Here is a 16,981-nt window from a genome sequence, read left to right as displayed (position 1 = left end):
AGGAGATAGGACTGATGAAAAAGAAGATGAATTAAGGTAACTCTCTTTCTGAGTGCTGCAAGATCAGAAGCACCAGACTGCAAATGAGAAATCCTGTGCTATAGAGATTTGAGAAGATATTGCGCTCTTGGAAAGACTGAAATATTTGAGACACAGCAGTTGTATAACTGCAACCAAAAAGGAAATCTTTCAAGATACTTATAATGTTTGAAAGTACTGTCAATCATGTAATTTTCAAAATCAGATCTGAGATCAGAATACTGTAGGGATCAAGAGACCCAAAACTCAGAAAAAGGCTTCTAGAAGAACACAGTTTTACCTTAGTAAAGACAGTGAGAATTGACTTGGCTGCAGAACAGAGCTAGATCTGATTACAAGTTTTGAAAGGGAAGCCAGCTGATGCTACAGAACCACATCACAAAATGAAGAAGCAGAACAGATCTGAAGATTCAGAGGTGAAGTCTAAAAAATGCAATCAACCAGAGCAAATTTTCAAGAAATAATGGAAGAGACTGATTGGAAGAAAATGCACAGCTATATTCATAAGAAGCAAAAACATTTTGCAAAAGCTTCCCATCAATGACTACAAGTGTCTTTAAAAGAAATATTCTACATGGCGAGTTCTTTGTGGGAACTGTTCAAATGACAGTTATGTTTCAGATGGGATTTGTCTCCTCTGACTACAGCAGTTTACGATAGGTCTCTACTTCTGCTTGGAGAAGAATCCCGTTGTTAACAGAGTGCCAGTCAATGTAGTCAGAACAGTTCAAGGTGCGATTCAACTGAGCGGATATAAGTACCTACATCAGAATAAGAACTGCACCATAGACTATATTGACTATATTGACTATATTGACTAGCCCACTGCTGCTGTAGAAGTGGCCTTGGGAGACACCTTCATTTTGTCAGAAAAATCCAATCCCAGTACCTGAAATACAATGAATATGAGTTGGATACAATTTTGCAAGTAAAGTTTCAATAACTTTTTTTTCAGTTATATACCTATCCAGCACAAGTAGGTAAAACTCATGTCATTCAGTGAACAAAATATTCTTACTGTGAGTCAAATGTAAATCAGATGTAAAGGAAACAAATGTGAAAGAACAAAACTCTGACTTACCTCCCATTGGGAGAGCTGAAACTATGGAAGAACAGGAGTTCATGAAGATAAAATGAAAAAGATGTACATAGGAAAGCTGAAGTAAATGAAAATATAGCAGAATAAGAATAGAATTTCTAGTAAACAGTCCAGGCCAGAAAGAAACTGCTAAGATGATAAAAGGTGAGTGCTGTTAACAACATAACAAGCGTTGGAACAGATGCTAGCTTGTATCTTAATATACTCAAGGAAACTTTAGATCAACAGGTTGAGAGGTGGCCTGGATTTGCCTATGATGCTGGGAAAATTACAGATGAAAAATAGATTACTTTTCTTGTTATTCTGCTATAACACTATTAAAGAATATTACTGCTACACTGGTAATCTTATGTCTAGTCCATAAAGACTGATACATGTATTACACCAACTGTGGTAATTACAGAAAATGGACCATGATTTGATTATGATGTTAAATGTCTTGCAAAAATAGTATCACTTAAAGCACTTCATGGCCAAGGTATCCACAACATAATGGTTTTATGGAAAAGGTCAAGATTGCAACAATGGTGTCTACAAAAATCTCAAGGGTGAAACACACTATTATTTTGCCTTACTCTGAAAACAGGCTATCAGTTGCTGAAAGTTTAATGAGGATAGCTTAAAATTCATTATATAGTTGGTAGTATTAAATACAAAGATACTGTAAATTCTTACTAGCCCCATTAAGGAAAAAAAAAAAGGGAAATGCACATGAGAAAAGATACGAGAAAAGATCACATAAGTGAAAGCCCTTGCAGCCATAGGGCTCTGTATATCTTACGTAATGCAAACCACAGGTGAAGCCCTTCCAGATATTCCACATGAAGTTTCTCCTTATTCAGTCCTGCAATTACTGAACAAAGACAATTCTTAGGAGAAACACAGATCATCTTCTGCTTCTTCTAGAACAGAGAAAGCTTCTGCATCTCCTAGAGTTTGAAACGGAGCAGGTTTTTTAGGAGTCGGACAGCAGCAACGAAGAGAATCGTGTGAAGAAAAGCAGATGCTGAAGTCTACCAGATACTGAAGAGATCTGTTAAACAGAGGACCCAGCTGAGAGACAGAGAATTTATTTGTGTTGTACTGTATATGATTTTCTTCTGGATGATTCAAATGAGAGGGTTATTTGAAAGATGAAATTTCCTGGCTTCAGCCAGCTGTGGCTAACAACTGCTAGTGAGAGGACTAGTGCGATATTGAGATCACTGTATTTCCCTCACAAATTCTTTCCTTGCTAACATTATTTTAAACTAATCCTGGTAATAAATGTGACTAAAAACTGTCATTTGACTGTTGTGTGAAAGTCACAGACAACCATTGTTATGGTAGGCTTGGTAGGCTTGAGGGCTTCCTAAACAAGAAGGCTGTGAAATGGTGTGAAAAGGAAGAAAAGAAGGTTCCAGCAAAGCAGCTCTTGATCTTGAGGCCTTAATCTTTTTTGAGCTATTGAATATTATACAATCAGTAAAAGAAACCTGAAGGTCCCAATTATGGCATCCATCATTTCAGGCTGGAAGACTGGGTGAGAAGCTCATCATGGTATACATGACATGGACAGTAAAGTAAACAAGTCTCTGAAAAGAGACTTGTTACAAAGAGAGTGTTCTCTGTTCAAAATTGCACCGAATGGTCAATATGATTCCGACAAGATGATGCTGGTTCGGAGAGTAATAAGCCCTTTTGCTTTCCTGATGTTGCCTGCCAGGGAAAAGCAAATCTCATGCTCTGACTTTGGAGTTTGTTTTGTATTAGTCTGACAGGATCTTTAAAAGAAATCGGCCTCATATAAGGATTCACTGTCCCAAAGGTAACAAAATTTTCACACAACATAGCTATACCTGGAAATCATTAATTGCAGCTAAAAAAAAAGTTTTTGAAATGAGCAAAACTGCTTTTTCTGTCAAGCACAGATTGCAGAACTTATAAACTGTAAAATAACGCTTTGCTTCTACTGCCTGAGTAAGTGCAGGCTTTAGTTCTGTATCTCACAGCCTGTGAAAACAGTCTGCTAGGATATCTCGTGCTGATGACAGGAAGGCTAATGACCCAATGCTTGTTCAGTCAGATTGATGCTTTACACTAACCCAGAGGAGGACTACTGTGCCACTTGTACCAATGACCCCTAGAAAAACTTGCAGCCTTCAGAGCTACCGGACAGGAGCCCTGAACTGTTATCAGGTTCTCTATTTAGAGCAAAGGAGGGGCTCCATTCTACCAACAGAGCTGTCTGCAGAGGCTGTGTTAGACAGCTTTTTTCCTCTTTCTTATTTCCTCTGACCTAGGCTAATTGTTTCTTTCATCTACACAGAGATACCCTGACTCCAGAGAACGTCAATCAGCATATTTCTTGATTTTTTCCCCCCTTCTGTCATTGAAGAATGTAGTCTAAAAGGAGTGGTTCTTCTCTTCCCGCCCCATGTGTTGGATCTAGTTATCAAGTGACCTCAGGGTGAGTTGGATCAGCTTGTTGATCTGATGGGAAATGACGTATTTGAGAGGATTTGTGATTTATTTTCTACCATATGAGCAAACTGATCTAATTCACTGTGGGCTGCAACATTGGTACAGAGGCAAGAAAAACTCGTGTTTAGGGATGGGGCAAAAAGGAACTCACCCTTCGGAAGCAGCTCCCTCCTGAGAATGTGCAACATAAAACCGCACCACCACCAATGGTCTTTTCTTGCGATATTAAGCGTTATATTGCCTTGCTAGTTAAACAGCATAAAAAATTTAAAGCCACAGACTCCATGAAATAACCTCATCCAATTTGATTCATATGGACAGAATACACAGAATCAATCCTGACGAACACAATTCTGTGAAGAGGTTTTAGGTGGAGCGTCAGAACTGCAGTCCACTCCCTGCTTCAGAGGCTACTGGCTTTGTCAGATGCTATACTTAGATGTAGTCCTTTTATTCTTGGCTCATCATATGTTCATTGTCACCTCATACCTGTTGGGAGAGGTGTGGGTGGATTTCTCTGAGTCTTATTCAATGAATGTTCTCCCAATGCTGGTTTTTAATTAATCCCATTTAAAGGGATTCATTGTTTTGTGGGCAGGGTTCTTTTGCCTCAGGAATTTTAAATATTTTGATTATGAGTACATTATTGAGCCAAAATGATTTTTTTTTAAAACATCAATAAACTTACTGGTCCCTTAGTACTCCCTGACCCTGAGGGAGTTGCTAGGAAAGCTACTGTCATGGGGAGGTGAAAGAGGAAGGAAAAAAGGTGGGGTCAGAATGGAGAACCACGGGAAAAAGCTCAGTGGAGACGGGTTTTTACTTTATCCCAAGCTCCCAGTATCTTAAATTATACATGGAGTTGTTACGGTGATATAAACTGCTTTTAAAAGAGATTTTTACTCCCCTTAGTGATGTGGCTTTTTAAAAAATATTATTTTTGAGTCCTTCTTTTAAGAGCATTCAAGCACTTATCTGACTGTAGAAAAGACGTAGTCTTACTGAACTTTGTGAAAACTCAGTGTGTGATTTGTCTTTATCAAACTTTTAGATTAACTTTGAAGCAAAAGTTTTAACTATGGAACCAACAGCAGCAACCTTCAGAAAGAAAAACTGCCGGCACCAGCCTGCACAAATGATGCAGGTGTGGTTTTCCTCACACTCTTTGGAGTTCATGAGCTCTGTTCCACAAAATGGTAAAACTCTCGCAGAAATCACCGCGAGTTCACGGTGCATGGCACCTTGCAGGATTAGTATCTGCAAATACAGTCATAATGCGCCTTCCATGTGTTCCAGAACTAATACCGAATTTTATTTGATGACTGTTTAACATAAAATACATGAGCCCCTGAACAATGGAGTAGAACCAAGATCTTCCATCGCTCCCTGGATGAGCTTCCTATTCATGAGACCAGCAAGTCATGTCACCACCCTATAGCCCAATAATTATATTTGCAAAATAATGTGACTTCAAAGGGGGAGGAGGAGCACCTTCAGTATACTCATAGAATAGTCTCAGCTTCACAATAGCTTATAGCTTGGAGCAAAAGCATTTTCCTGGGAAGAGAGTGACATGGTTTTAAATGCCCTTCATCCTTCAAGCTGAAGAGGTTTTCTGTAGTGTTCGTGGTGGTGACTCTGCCGCCAACCTGTTTGCTATGAGTTATACAGAAACTAATCTTCTAAGTCCTTAGGTGTGGCCTGAACGCAGCTGATTTATCAGGCCTCTGTGGCGCTTGGAGAAATGCCTTGCCTGAGAATTCAGCCAGGCTCTGACATATTTTAGGTACCGTGCTCTTGGTTTTACCAAGATGGCAGCAATTCTAAACAAAGGCAAAGCAGAAAGAAGGCTGCAAGGCAAGGTACTGGCAAAGTTTAGTTGCCTAAAAGGAAGGCGTTCGGCAAAGCACATGCTGGGATTAGGCAGGATTTATGCACCTAAATCCTACCTAAATACCTAATTTATGGATCTGGGCCAATATAAGTCTAGCTGTGCTGCATGTCATAGAATCATAGAATCATGTCCTCTGCTAGAGAAGAAAATTGATTCTGCATGGTGGAAGGTATCCAGTATTCTGGAGATCAAGAGCACTTGCTCTTTGCTCTAGTTAGGCTGCATGAGGAAGTATATGACCACTACGACCTCAGGAGCCCAAATGGCATGTGATTTCCCCTATGCTGTTGCCAGGCAGCTTTACACAGCCCTTCAGAGAAAGAGCCATTACTCACTTTTACTCATCATGCAAGGGCTCTTGCTCTTAGGAGAGAAGGGAACTGTTTATAGAATAACTTGTGTTTTCTCCAGCGTATCTTTTTTTCTGGTAGTCTATAAATCTCAGATCCTGTCAGCAGTGAGTGGAAATGAAGGGTATTGTTGGACAGGGAGGAATTCTTATCATATATCCAGTTACTTAAAGATAACTTAAGATCTGCTCACGTGTTCACTGCTCTTCAGGTCTGCACTATCTTGCGTGGGCAACTGGGTTTTAAGGCTTTGACCACACGACATGGCGGAGACCAAACCACACAGCAACTTGTTCTGTCAAATGTTATTTTTCCCAAGGTGTTCAGAATGGGAGAGAGGACAAAGCTGCTACGCAGAACACTGTCAGCTGTGAATTTCAAGTGTTTTTGTGGACACAGGAATATCGTCAGACTTCCCAGCTTTACTCCTCATTCAGAAAGTGGTTTTGTAAGGCAAGATTCTCTTGGAAATATCGCGGCCACAACACAGTTTTAGTAACTTACATTTGTCATGTGTAACTCAAATCAAAGGTGTGCATAGCTATGTATAAACACACATGCAATCAGATTCATGTGAATAAAAGTATACATGCACACACTTCCATTTTTGCAGACATGGATTTTATCTGCATTACTACCACCTCCCTAAACACTGAAAACAGGCATGCATGCCATATCCTAGATCTCTTTTGGAGAACAGGCACACAGCGCAGACAGTGTTGTTTACATCCTGAAGAGAAAATACGGCATCTCTTTTACTCTGGCTTCTGAAGACTATACCTTTATATAAGAAATTTTAAAAAAGCTTGAAGTTGAGAGTATGAGAAGAGCGCATATACACCGCTGGAGGGAATTCGACAAAAGTTTCAATATTTCCTGTAGCAATGCGTGTCGTTAAAGACCCGATGAGAGATTACCAGAAGTGGTGCCTCACGTCTGTAGTTTAAACCGCCGGGATGTGCGCTGCACGGCAGTAGTTCCGGGGGGGGACCGGCCCCGGGCTGGCGGAGAAACCACCCCCACGCAAGAAGCGCGGGCTTCATCCCCCGGCGAGATCAAACGCATTGTATGTGGCTCCGCTCTGTATCTGCGACACAGGATCGCCTCAGACCGTTACCGGACTGTGCCCGCCCGCGCCGTCCGGGCGAAGCCCCCTCCCCCCGCACGACCGTTGCCAGCCGGGGCCTCCGCGCACCCGGGCGCCGGCGACAGCCCGCCTTTCCACCCTGCGGGGCAGCCCTCACCTCCTCTCGGGCACTCCTTCCGCCCCCCCCAAGCGCCGAGCCCGACACCGCCCCGCGGCGCCCCCCTCCCCGCGCGCGCGCGCGCGGGCCGCCCGCCGCGCCCCCGCCCGCCGGAACTCGCTGCCCGCCCCCCGCCGCGTCCCGCCCCGCCCCAACGGCCGTGGCGGGGGCAGGCGGCGCGCCCCCGCGGGCGGGCAGCCAGCCAGCCAGCCAGCCAGCCAGGGCGCCGCGCGCGCCCCCGCGGCGGGAGGGGCGTGCCCGCGCGGGGCGGGGCGGGGCGTGCCGCTGCACCCCCTCCCCCTCGCGCTGTGCCCTCCCCCTCCCCAAGGTGTTGGCGGTGGCGGCGGCGGCGGGGACGCGCTCGCTCGTGCCCGCGCCGCCCCCCCGCCCCGCTCCCCTCGGCTCTCCCCGGCTGCGCTGGTAGCGGCGGCGGCGGCTCGGCCATGGCGGCCCCGGCGGAGCTGAGCGCGGAGCGGCTGCGGGCGCTGCCCGGCAGCTGGAGTTACGGGATCAGCCAGGGCGGCCGCGTCTTCTTCATCAAGTGAGCGGGGGGACGGCGAGGAGGGGAGCGGAGCGGGGCTGGGCTGGGCTGGGCGGGCGGGGGCCGGGAGGGGCGTGCGGGGGGGAAGGCGGCGGCGGCGGGGGCGGCGGCGGCGGGGCTGCGCCTGCCTGACTCCGTCCGTGTGTCCGTCCCCGCAGCGAGGAGGCGAAGAGCACGACCTGGCTGCACCCGCTCACCGGAGAGGCCGTGATCACCGGGCACCGCCGCAGCGCAGGTAGGAACCCCGCCCGGGGGGCCAGGGGCGGCCGGGGCCCCCGGCCCTTCCCCGGCACGGCCGCCCCCGCCCGGCCGCCCGTCGAGCGCCGCCCTCCTCCTCTCCCCGGGGTCTCGCCGAGCCCGTCGCCCCGCGGCTCCCGCGGCCGCCTCCGGGCTCCCGCCGCCCGCCCCAGCCCCCGGCCGGGCTCAGCCCCGCGGCCCCTTCCCCCCCGCGGGCGCGGGCAGCGCCTCTGGCTTCGCCCCGTTGCCCCCAAGCCGCCCGATCCTGGAAGCCACCTTGGTGCCGCCGCGGCCACCCGAGACAACTCCTCATCCCGTGCTTTCCGCGCTCCCCTCACTTCTCGCAGTTGTTTGCCCCCAGGTTGAGCAAGAATGACATTACGGTGCAGCCTTGCATGTCCAGCTTGGCATCAGTGTGCTCCTCATCTTTTTCTTAAAACGCTTTCCTTTGCAGCCGTGTTTTCCCTCCGTGTCTGTGTAATTTCTCTGTCTTTGCTTTCTTTCTGTTGCCTTGTATTACCCCTATAAGATTGTATAGTTACCATTAGAGACCGCCTTATTCCTCTCGTGCTTCTTACAGGCTACCCCGGTTACTCACCTGCATAGCATCCTTTCTCAGTTTAGCATTAAACCACTCATCTTATTTCTGTTTCCAGCAGTACCTAGATATAACCACGATAGGTATACTAGAAATGTAGAGGCTGATTTCGCTAGTCACCTAGAAACCCTTTTCCTCCCTTCACTTCCATCTAGGCTGAGAGTGTGGGTGGTTTCAAAGTGACTGAGAGAGGTGGAATAGGTAGGAGGAAAAGGGACTAAAACATTAGGAATAACTTGGAGGGAGGAGGGTGGAATCGGTTGTCTGCTACTGCTGTTCCACTCTGGAGAAGTAGCAGCAGGAGGTGCTGGAGGAGGAGGATTTACAGCAGACACTCTGGAGACCCAGAGCCAAACTCCGACTGCTGGAATTGCACACAGGCTACATATGCCACTGGGAGGTGGTGGAGTGTAGTAATAAGTGCAGTTGGCTTTATGTATGTAATCACTTGGATAATCACATGAAAATCTGCAAGTGAATTGGACTATATCAGATTGTTTGCTTTTTATGTTTGGTTAATACTTACGCATTAGGAAATCGGAAACAGCGTTTTAGAAAACTGTGGGCAGCCTTTCTTTGGGTTTTGGTTGGGTTGTTTTTTTCAGTTGGGAGTAGTTTAAAAAGCACAGGTTTCTGGCTGTTAGAACTCTGCAGTTTGATTTGCAATGAAGGTCTGTTGTTTGTAAGAAGTCATTTAATGTCGGGAAATAGAACTACTGATTGCTCTCAGGCTCCTCTTTCCCCTGCTTTCTGTACTTGGATTAATAGAGAAACTGGCCTTCATCTACAGCAATGTGCATGGGGGCAGATGTATGTGAAGTGCTTTGCTTGTTGAACACTAACATTAGCTGAGTATTAATTCTTTTTTTCAACTATTAACAGTGTCTTTGTTGACTGATGGTGATTTCCCAGTAATTTTCTAAGTGTCTCATTTGTTTCTGCCATGAAGTGCCTTCTAAAGGAAATGCAGTTTGCTTTTGAGTATCTGGAGTATTGTATGTAACATAGCAGAGTTATTATAAGGTAAATTAAACTCTCTTCTGAACACAAGAGTGAGGCATGACCTTGGATATACTGACCGTGATTTGTCAATCAGATACTGAAGTGTCTGCAAAACAAACCTGTTTCTGTAGTTTTCCTCATTCATGTGTATGTTAATGAATCTCTCCATACATAGATATAATCAAACAGATTAGTTCTGGGTTTTATATCTTGTTTTGCCCTGACCATTGTATTGGAACCTAGTCAAAATATGTTCAAAATATGTCTTCTCTTAAGAAACATTTTTTTGAGCAAATAACACTTCTCTTGGAAGTGTATATTATTGTAAAGCTCCTTATTAAGTAATACTGTGAAGTATTTACTAGATGATGAGGAAAGCTTTGTCCTCCATTATGAATTGAAGCGCTTTTTATTCGTTGAGATATTCAGCACTGGAAAGGTATTTTTTGCACAGTTCTTATAGGAGCCATAAATACTTGGGCTAGAGAGACTTCCTGTTTGCTGTACTTTGCCCTGTGCTGTTATCGAAAGACACCTTGATTTTTTTTTTTTTTTTTTGTTCTAGAGAAGGCAGGAGTGAAGAAAAAAGCCAGCCAGAGCAAATAAGTAAATTGCGGGGGGGGGAAATCACATGACCCAGACTGAATATTTTTTCTTTTAATTAGGAAATGCATTCTTGCTTTTATAATTCAATGAGCAAGTCCTACATATCAATTATTGTTTTTATTAACTGGGGCAAACTTTTAAGGGTAGTGATGTATCTAGAGTTGCACAGAGGTGCCCAACATCTTCAGAGCTTTGATTACATCAAGAAGCTGTTACTTGAAAAAAATTGACCATTAGTGGTGGGTTGTTTTTTTTTACATGTGGGCTCCTGACTCTTAAGAGTGATAATAGAGAAGGAGAAGATGTACCCACTTCTTCCACTAGATTTACATTGAAAATTATTTTCATGTAAAATTGAATAGAGTTGTGAACACTGCAGGAACACTTGTTAGTCACAAAAGTGGTGGAATTATGCTAATATAATGCTAATGCTCTGTGGTGTAGTTGGTATCATGCCTGTTAAGATGCTTGTGACTTGCATGTAACGCAAACTCAGTAAATGGATTTTTGTTTAGATCTCTGCCTGTCAGGTAATTTGATGCTACTGAAGTTCAAGGGAGAAGGATCTGGCGATGACCGTGAGTTCTAGTTACTGGTCAAAGGAAGGAACATTGTTAAATAAGGGCACACTTAAACCCTTATTGTTATTATTTGAGAATGAGAAATCCAAATCAGATTTTCATGTGTGTAGCTTCTCTTGGATTACAGAAGTTAAACTAAGACAGTATTGTGAGTCAATTTTAATATATTTGTTTATAGGACTAAAGCTTTCAACATGCGGAATCAGACACACAGTATTTTAACTACCTTAGTTTTAGGGAGTAGACCAGTATGGCTAGCATCATTTCAAAAGTTAATTGGAATGTTTTGCTACTTGTTTTCCAGACTTACCCACAGGTTGGGAGGAAGCTTATACTTTTGAAGGTGCAAGATATTATGTAAAGTAAGTTGAATGTTTATCTGTCACAATACTATAATTTTCAATTAGTTTGTCTAAATGTTGCTGTAATCTTGAATGTATTCCAAACTGAATTTAAATGTTATGCTATAAATCTAAGCATATTCAAGCTTGTCATAGTGTATGTAGTCCTTTGTTTACTGAATTCTGCACAGCTAAAACAATTTCTTGAGTTTTTGCGTTAATACTTTTAACTAAAGCTGCTTAAGGATGCAGATTCAAATGAAATTTCTGCTGTGAGTATAACCATCTAGCAACAAACGTCCTTGCAAGTCAAAAATGCCTTGAGTTTGTCTGTTGGTTTGACACCTGTGTGTATACACAGCCATGCCATAAATACTTTCAGAAAGGCAAGATCTTACTTCATCACTGGCAGAAGAGTCTTGATTGAGCCCTATTCTCTAGTAATTATGTTGTTTAAAGCCACTCTGAAGGTTTAATGTGGCTGTTTTCTTTGCAGACCTCCTGTTTCTGCTTCTAGCATTGATTTTCATTATTTTTTTGTTCAGGTTTTAGTATGTTTTGAGGAACGTGTCCACTGTGGTAGACTTGCTGTATGTATTGTCTTTTTGAATGACAGGCAGGGAAATAGAGCTCTTATGTAGAAGTCCAGAGGTCATGTTGATCAGATCCGTACAAACGTCTTACAAGCTTTTCCTCTCCGGATAGTCCTTATCTGGAAAATTCTAAAGTGGCACCTATGTATATTTGTTTGGGTAATATGCTTCTTTTTCTGTTATTTAACAATTTGCAGGCTTTTCTCGATTCATTCAGGAGTTTTTACTCGCTACACTGTTTGGTTTGCCATCTTTAAATGAATAGTGTCATCAGTGGGATAACTTCTATGAGTGAAGGTTACTAATAGTCATAGAGGTTATAGGCTGCAGGTAGGTTTTTCTCTGTCTTAGTGTTGAGCAAAAGTGGCTGCTCTGTGTAAGTTGCATTGTAGACATTGTGAGATGGGTGTTACATATGTGTTACATGGTTTATTTTGTATAGGAACGTGTTTGATTTGATCCTAAACAAAATTAAAAAAAAATACTGAAGGATAATGCTCCAAAAATCTGGTCAGAAGTGGTGCTGTGCTGTCTAGAAGGGGTGGTCTTGTTAACAGACAACATGTTTGTTTTACTGTTCTATTCTGCCTTCTTGTAATTTACATTACACTAGTGTTAGCAACTGGCAAGAAGTAGACCAGACTGAGGACAGGAACATACTAAGGATTTCATCTCTGATGTTCTGTTCAGATTGTTAAACGAAGATGAGTGAAAATTAAAGAAAGCTGTATTTGTGTGTGTGTATAATATAAAAAGAAATTCTTCTAGACTTTCAGATGGAACTCATTCTCACAGAATAAACCTACGAACAATGTGTTAGCTATAGTAACTGGAAAATAGCAACCTGAGTTTTCTTAGAGTAAAAAAAAGTGTGTGGATAGCTATTGTAGAGTGACTGATGCGCTTATGCAGAAACTTACCAAGTCGTAGGTTGTTTGTGTACTCTTGTCCTTATAAGATCTTCTGTTCAAGGTGTTATCATAACTGTTAGGGTGTACATTAAGCTGATTGTTTTGCTGATAGCCAACACTAAATAGCTCTGTTTATATTTAAAAGTTGTGCTGCATCTTTGAAAACATGTTGCACAAACAACACTTCTCTGTGATTTGATAGATGTAGGAGGATAGCAGGGATAGTGCTGTCAAGCCTGCTGAAAGGTTCACATGGTATGACCAGTTTGGCATCCTTAGTTAAATACGTGTTTGTTCTGTAGCCTCTCAGGCTGAATTTAAACTTCTGCCCAAAGATAGCTTCTCCTTTTAAAGCTGTCTAGCATTCAGCCCTACCAGTGCTAGAGAAGATGTGAGAGCTAACGTAGACAGGGTGACAACATTATAATCACTGTCTTATAATCCTAGGCAATGTAACTTTGGATAATGTGTTGATTATAATAATTCTAGTTGTCTGAATCTGAACTACTGTGGTGCTCCTGCATGAGTGAGAAACAGCACAGGTGGTTGCGACCTTGTGCTGTACAGGCACCCCCATGTGGATTTTTAACTGTAACCTGCTCATTTGAGTGTACTGATTTGCTAAACATTAATGTTTATTATGTTGATTACAGCATAATAAGACTATGCTAAAACTAAAAATGTTGAAAACTTGTTCATGGTCAGGTCTGAAAGAAATACGTTGTTTTATGTCCTGGTATGAGTTACAAAGTTACAAGGGAATGAATGTTAATGGCACGCTATTGATGCATTCAGCCATGTGAAACTTGGCTGTTGGGTTTCTGTAATGTGTCCAGTAAGAGAGTTAGACAAGAAGGATAGTCAAGTTTCCTGATCACATACATAATTTCACCTAACTTCTGAGGCACGGCTTCAAATATGTGGGTTGAATAAAAATATTTAACAACCGTGCTTTATGGTAAGATCTTATGCTAGACTGTTTGAAAATAAAAACCTTTTGAAAATTGTTCTTATGGTTCTTTAATAATAGGTCTTCAGTGTTCCAAGTGGGTGTGTTGCTGAATCGATTACTGTGCTTTTTCTGGCTTTGATGTAGTAAACACTGTATAATCAAATTGGGATAGTGTTGAGGAGATAGTAGTCAGATAAATTTTAACATTCCTTGGACTGGCATTTCAAACAAATGACTTGGGATACAGACTGCATTGGAATGTGATTATTTTTAAAGGACACTATTTTTCTTGGGATGTGTACATTTGTTTTCAGAATAAGTAAATACCAAATGGTGACTATTTTACACACTTTTTTTTTCCTATGACATTTAATTTGTTCTAGCTTTAAGAAGGAAAGATATTCTGAAACAGGGATAGATAAGGAGTTGTTTCCGTTGCATAAGGTGGTTTTTGTATAGGGTTGTATTAGTAAGTTGATGCTAGCTAGGACTTTGACCTTTTTTGCAAGTTTTTTTGATTAGTAGAAGAATTCTAATACTTGGTAATGACAGAATCCTTCCCCCACATCCTCCCCATCCCTTATAAATGCAAATGACAAAAGGTGTTGTTTGTTATTTGGAGTAAAAAAAAATAAGTAATGCCGTAATATATTGTATATGTTCTCATGAGATGTGGTTACCTTGTTGAAGTGTTTTGTCTCTCTGGGAGTAAGAAAGTCTGTTTTTGTTTAATTAATGTTAGAAATGTGCACAGATAGCCCTTTCTCATCACTTGATGGGAACTCTATCAGTAAACTTTTCTGAGGCAATGCTTGGTTTGCATGTAATCTTTATTTGTACAATAACTAAACTTTTACCTGGGATATAGGGCTGTATGACTATAGAACTGACACATTCAAATATAACCTTTAATAATTAGTTTATTATCAGTTAACTGTTGAATCTTCTGTATCATGAAGTAAAACAAGATACGGGAAAACTCAGTTTGAAAATGGTGGCACAGCATGCTCTGCTTAGAATACTTCACTGGACTGGTTGTTTATGCTTAGTGTATTGAGCACTCATTGAGCTCTGAAAAGTTAAGGGCTTTATCCCCAAAACAGATTTAAGTTGGACAGTAGTATAGGAAGCTTAAGTTACTTACACTATTTATAAGTGCATAAGGAAATGGACCCATGTGACAGTCCCAGTGTGATACTTGTCAATAGAGAAGACATACCTGGTCATGGACTTCAGACTCCTCACCTATTAAGATCAATGAGAAATTTCAACTTGATGTTTTTAGTACCTCATGATGACTACATAGTTATTAGGCACCAAGGTACTGGTTTTGAGTGCTATAAAATTACATAAATATGTCTTTCTCCGTGTATATGTGTGTGTGTATTTATTCACATGCATGTGTTTAAGAAACCCTTATTGCTGGTTAAAACCACCTGACTATCTAAACTCAGGCATTTGCTTACTTTTCTTGCCTTTTTTCTTTTTTCATTTTAGTAGTTCTGAACATATGCTAGGATTTTTATATTGATTTTTTTTTAAATCAGGTTTATATTATTTAGGTTATTAATTTACCAAATAAAGTTGTTTTAAAAATCAATCCAAGGATGATATTTCAGGAATTTTGCATCAGTACCGAGTCTGGCTTCTACAGAAGTACTCTCAGATAAGCTGTTTGGGTGTTAGAATTTGAGATTTCTTAACTCTGCTGTAGGACCAATACTTTTTGGGCAGTACAAAAGCTGACTGAAAGTGTTCTTAAAATCTTAAAGAATTAAGAAGGTTAAAGTTTCATTTTTAGGGTTTTGTGTTGAAGTTTAGCTTTTTCTGTATTTATCAGAAAATTTTTGACTGTTGCTTGCTGAAGCAAGGCATTGGCAAACCCAGGCCAAAGCCGAGGTGAGTTCACTGTTGCATCAAATAGAGGTTTTGTATGCTTTTATAGAGACTTTTATCAATGCAGGTTTGCTTATTGTAGGCACGTAGCCTGAAAATTGGGAAGGTAAGAAAAATTTATTAAGTAATTAAAAGGGATAAGATCTTTTTCAGCCTTGAGTTCTGTTGTTTACTAAAATAAACCTGTGCTCATTGAGAATTCAGCTTTTGTTTGAACCTTTGTCTTTTATGTGCATTCTAAAGATCCTCTCCCATTCAGCTGAGACTTTCTCCAGAAAAATCAAAGAACAACTAGTCATGTTTGCAGAGAAGCCCTTTCTTGAAAGGAAAAATGGAATTCGAAAAAAATAAGAACAGATCAGTCTGTTTTCCTCTAGCAGTAAGAATCACAGCATTCCTCCCAGAAATTTAGTTCTTTTCTTGTTACCTCTAACCTTTATTTTACTAAAATTGAGGAAAGACTAAAGTTTATTCTTGGCCTTCATTCGGTTCATTCTTACATGGTAAGACCTCTAGGTCAGATAATGGCATATAGTTAGATGGGTGAACTGGGACATAACATTACAATGAACTGACCTGTGCCTTTTACCTTTGTAGTGAGCAAAGCTGTTCAGAAAAGGACGACTTTTTAGGAATGCCTGCAAATTTATCATCTATTTTAACATTTACTTCTTTATTCCACTGAAATATTTCAAGAACCAAAAATACTGCAATGCTGAAGCTGGGTGTGGAGGTGGAAGGATTGTAGACACAGGAAGAAATGAGTGTGGATCAGAGGAGGAGAGGTGGGGCTGCATCCAAAAAGCAGCTTATGGGGTGGATGTGGAAGGAAGAGGATGGAGGTAGTGGTGTACTGAAGGAGAAGGCTAAAAGGGTGGGCATAGTTGCAGAAGGGGCAGGAGTGGAGGCTAAACGAGGCAGAAAGGAGCGGTGGCAGTGGAAAGTCAGTAAAAGGAGTAGGAGTGGGAGATGATTTCCTAGGAGCGAACTCGATGGAATTTCTCCCAGAGGGAAGGGTGGCAAAAGTTCACCCTGAGAAAACATGTTGTCTGACTCGTGTGCAGGTCTGGCAGGGCCTATTACCCCTGGCTTATGAACCTGTTTCAAAGTTAGTCTGGCAAGTAGAATATCAAATGTTAACGTTAGGAATTACTGTGCCTATAAAGTCTCTTTTTGACTGTGACATCTGTGGTTGATATTTTGAGCTGTCTCTTTCCTGAAGTGTGTTTCTAAATTGGGTAATACCTTGAATGCTTTCGTTTTACTAAGATAGACTTGAAACCATGAGGGAACTTACTGATTTATTTTTTTTAAAACCATTACCAAGTTTTTAAACACTTGTAAGAATTAATGGATAATTATTTAAAAAGATGAAAAAATCTATATGTAAGTTGTTACATGAAATGTTGAAATCCATGAGAAAAACATTGAAGACACTCAAGCTTTTTCATATCTGTTAACAAATCAGTAAGTTAACTTCCCTAGTTTTAGATCCTTGTTTTGGAAGTGGTAATATTTCTTCCGTAACTTTGGTCTTAATTGGTGATTGAGTAATAATAGCAGATAAAGCTAGTATATACTTTTAAGATGTTATTACAGTGAAGTGAATTCTTCTGTGGTCTTTCATTTTTGGT

General features: G+C 41.6%; 2 protein-coding genes across 4 annotated transcripts in view; both read left to right on the top strand.

The window, feature by feature from the left end:
- Nucleotides 1-7,532: 7,532 nt before the first annotated feature.
- The window catches only part of LOC127017421 (pleckstrin homology domain-containing family A member 5-like), a 54,455-nt gene continuing 45,006 nt past the window's right edge, over nucleotides 7,533-16,981 (top strand). The window contains exons 1-3 of the mRNA XM_050898505.1: nucleotides 7,533-7,630; nucleotides 7,789-7,865; nucleotides 10,959-11,016. Of these exons, the coding sequence (XP_050754462.1) occupies nucleotides 7,533-7,630; nucleotides 7,789-7,865; nucleotides 10,959-11,016 (233 nt within the window). The remainder of the gene's footprint in view (nucleotides 7,631-7,788; nucleotides 7,866-10,958; nucleotides 11,017-16,981) is intronic.
- Nucleotides 7,580-16,981, top strand: part of PLEKHA5 (pleckstrin homology domain containing A5) — a 171,618-nt gene continuing 162,216 nt past the window's right edge. For 2 of the 3 annotated variants that reach the window (XM_050913319.1, XM_050913305.1), the window contains exons 1-3: nucleotides 7,581-7,630; nucleotides 7,789-7,865; nucleotides 10,959-11,016. The gene's annotated coding sequence lies outside the window, so the exon portion shown is untranslated. Of the gene's footprint in view, nucleotides 7,631-7,788; nucleotides 7,866-10,958; nucleotides 11,017-16,981 lie in introns of all 3 variants that reach the window. The other variant, XM_050913312.1, reaches the window with a different exon arrangement.

The sequence above is a fragment of the Gymnogyps californianus genome, chromosome 1, assembly GCF_018139145.2.
Source record: "Gymnogyps californianus isolate 813 chromosome 1, ASM1813914v2, whole genome shotgun sequence".
Taxonomy (NCBI): Eukaryota; Metazoa; Chordata; class Aves; order Accipitriformes; family Cathartidae; genus Gymnogyps; species Gymnogyps californianus.
The sequence above is the reverse complement of the archived record's forward strand: the minus strand, read 5'-3'. Positions and strand labels throughout refer to the sequence as shown.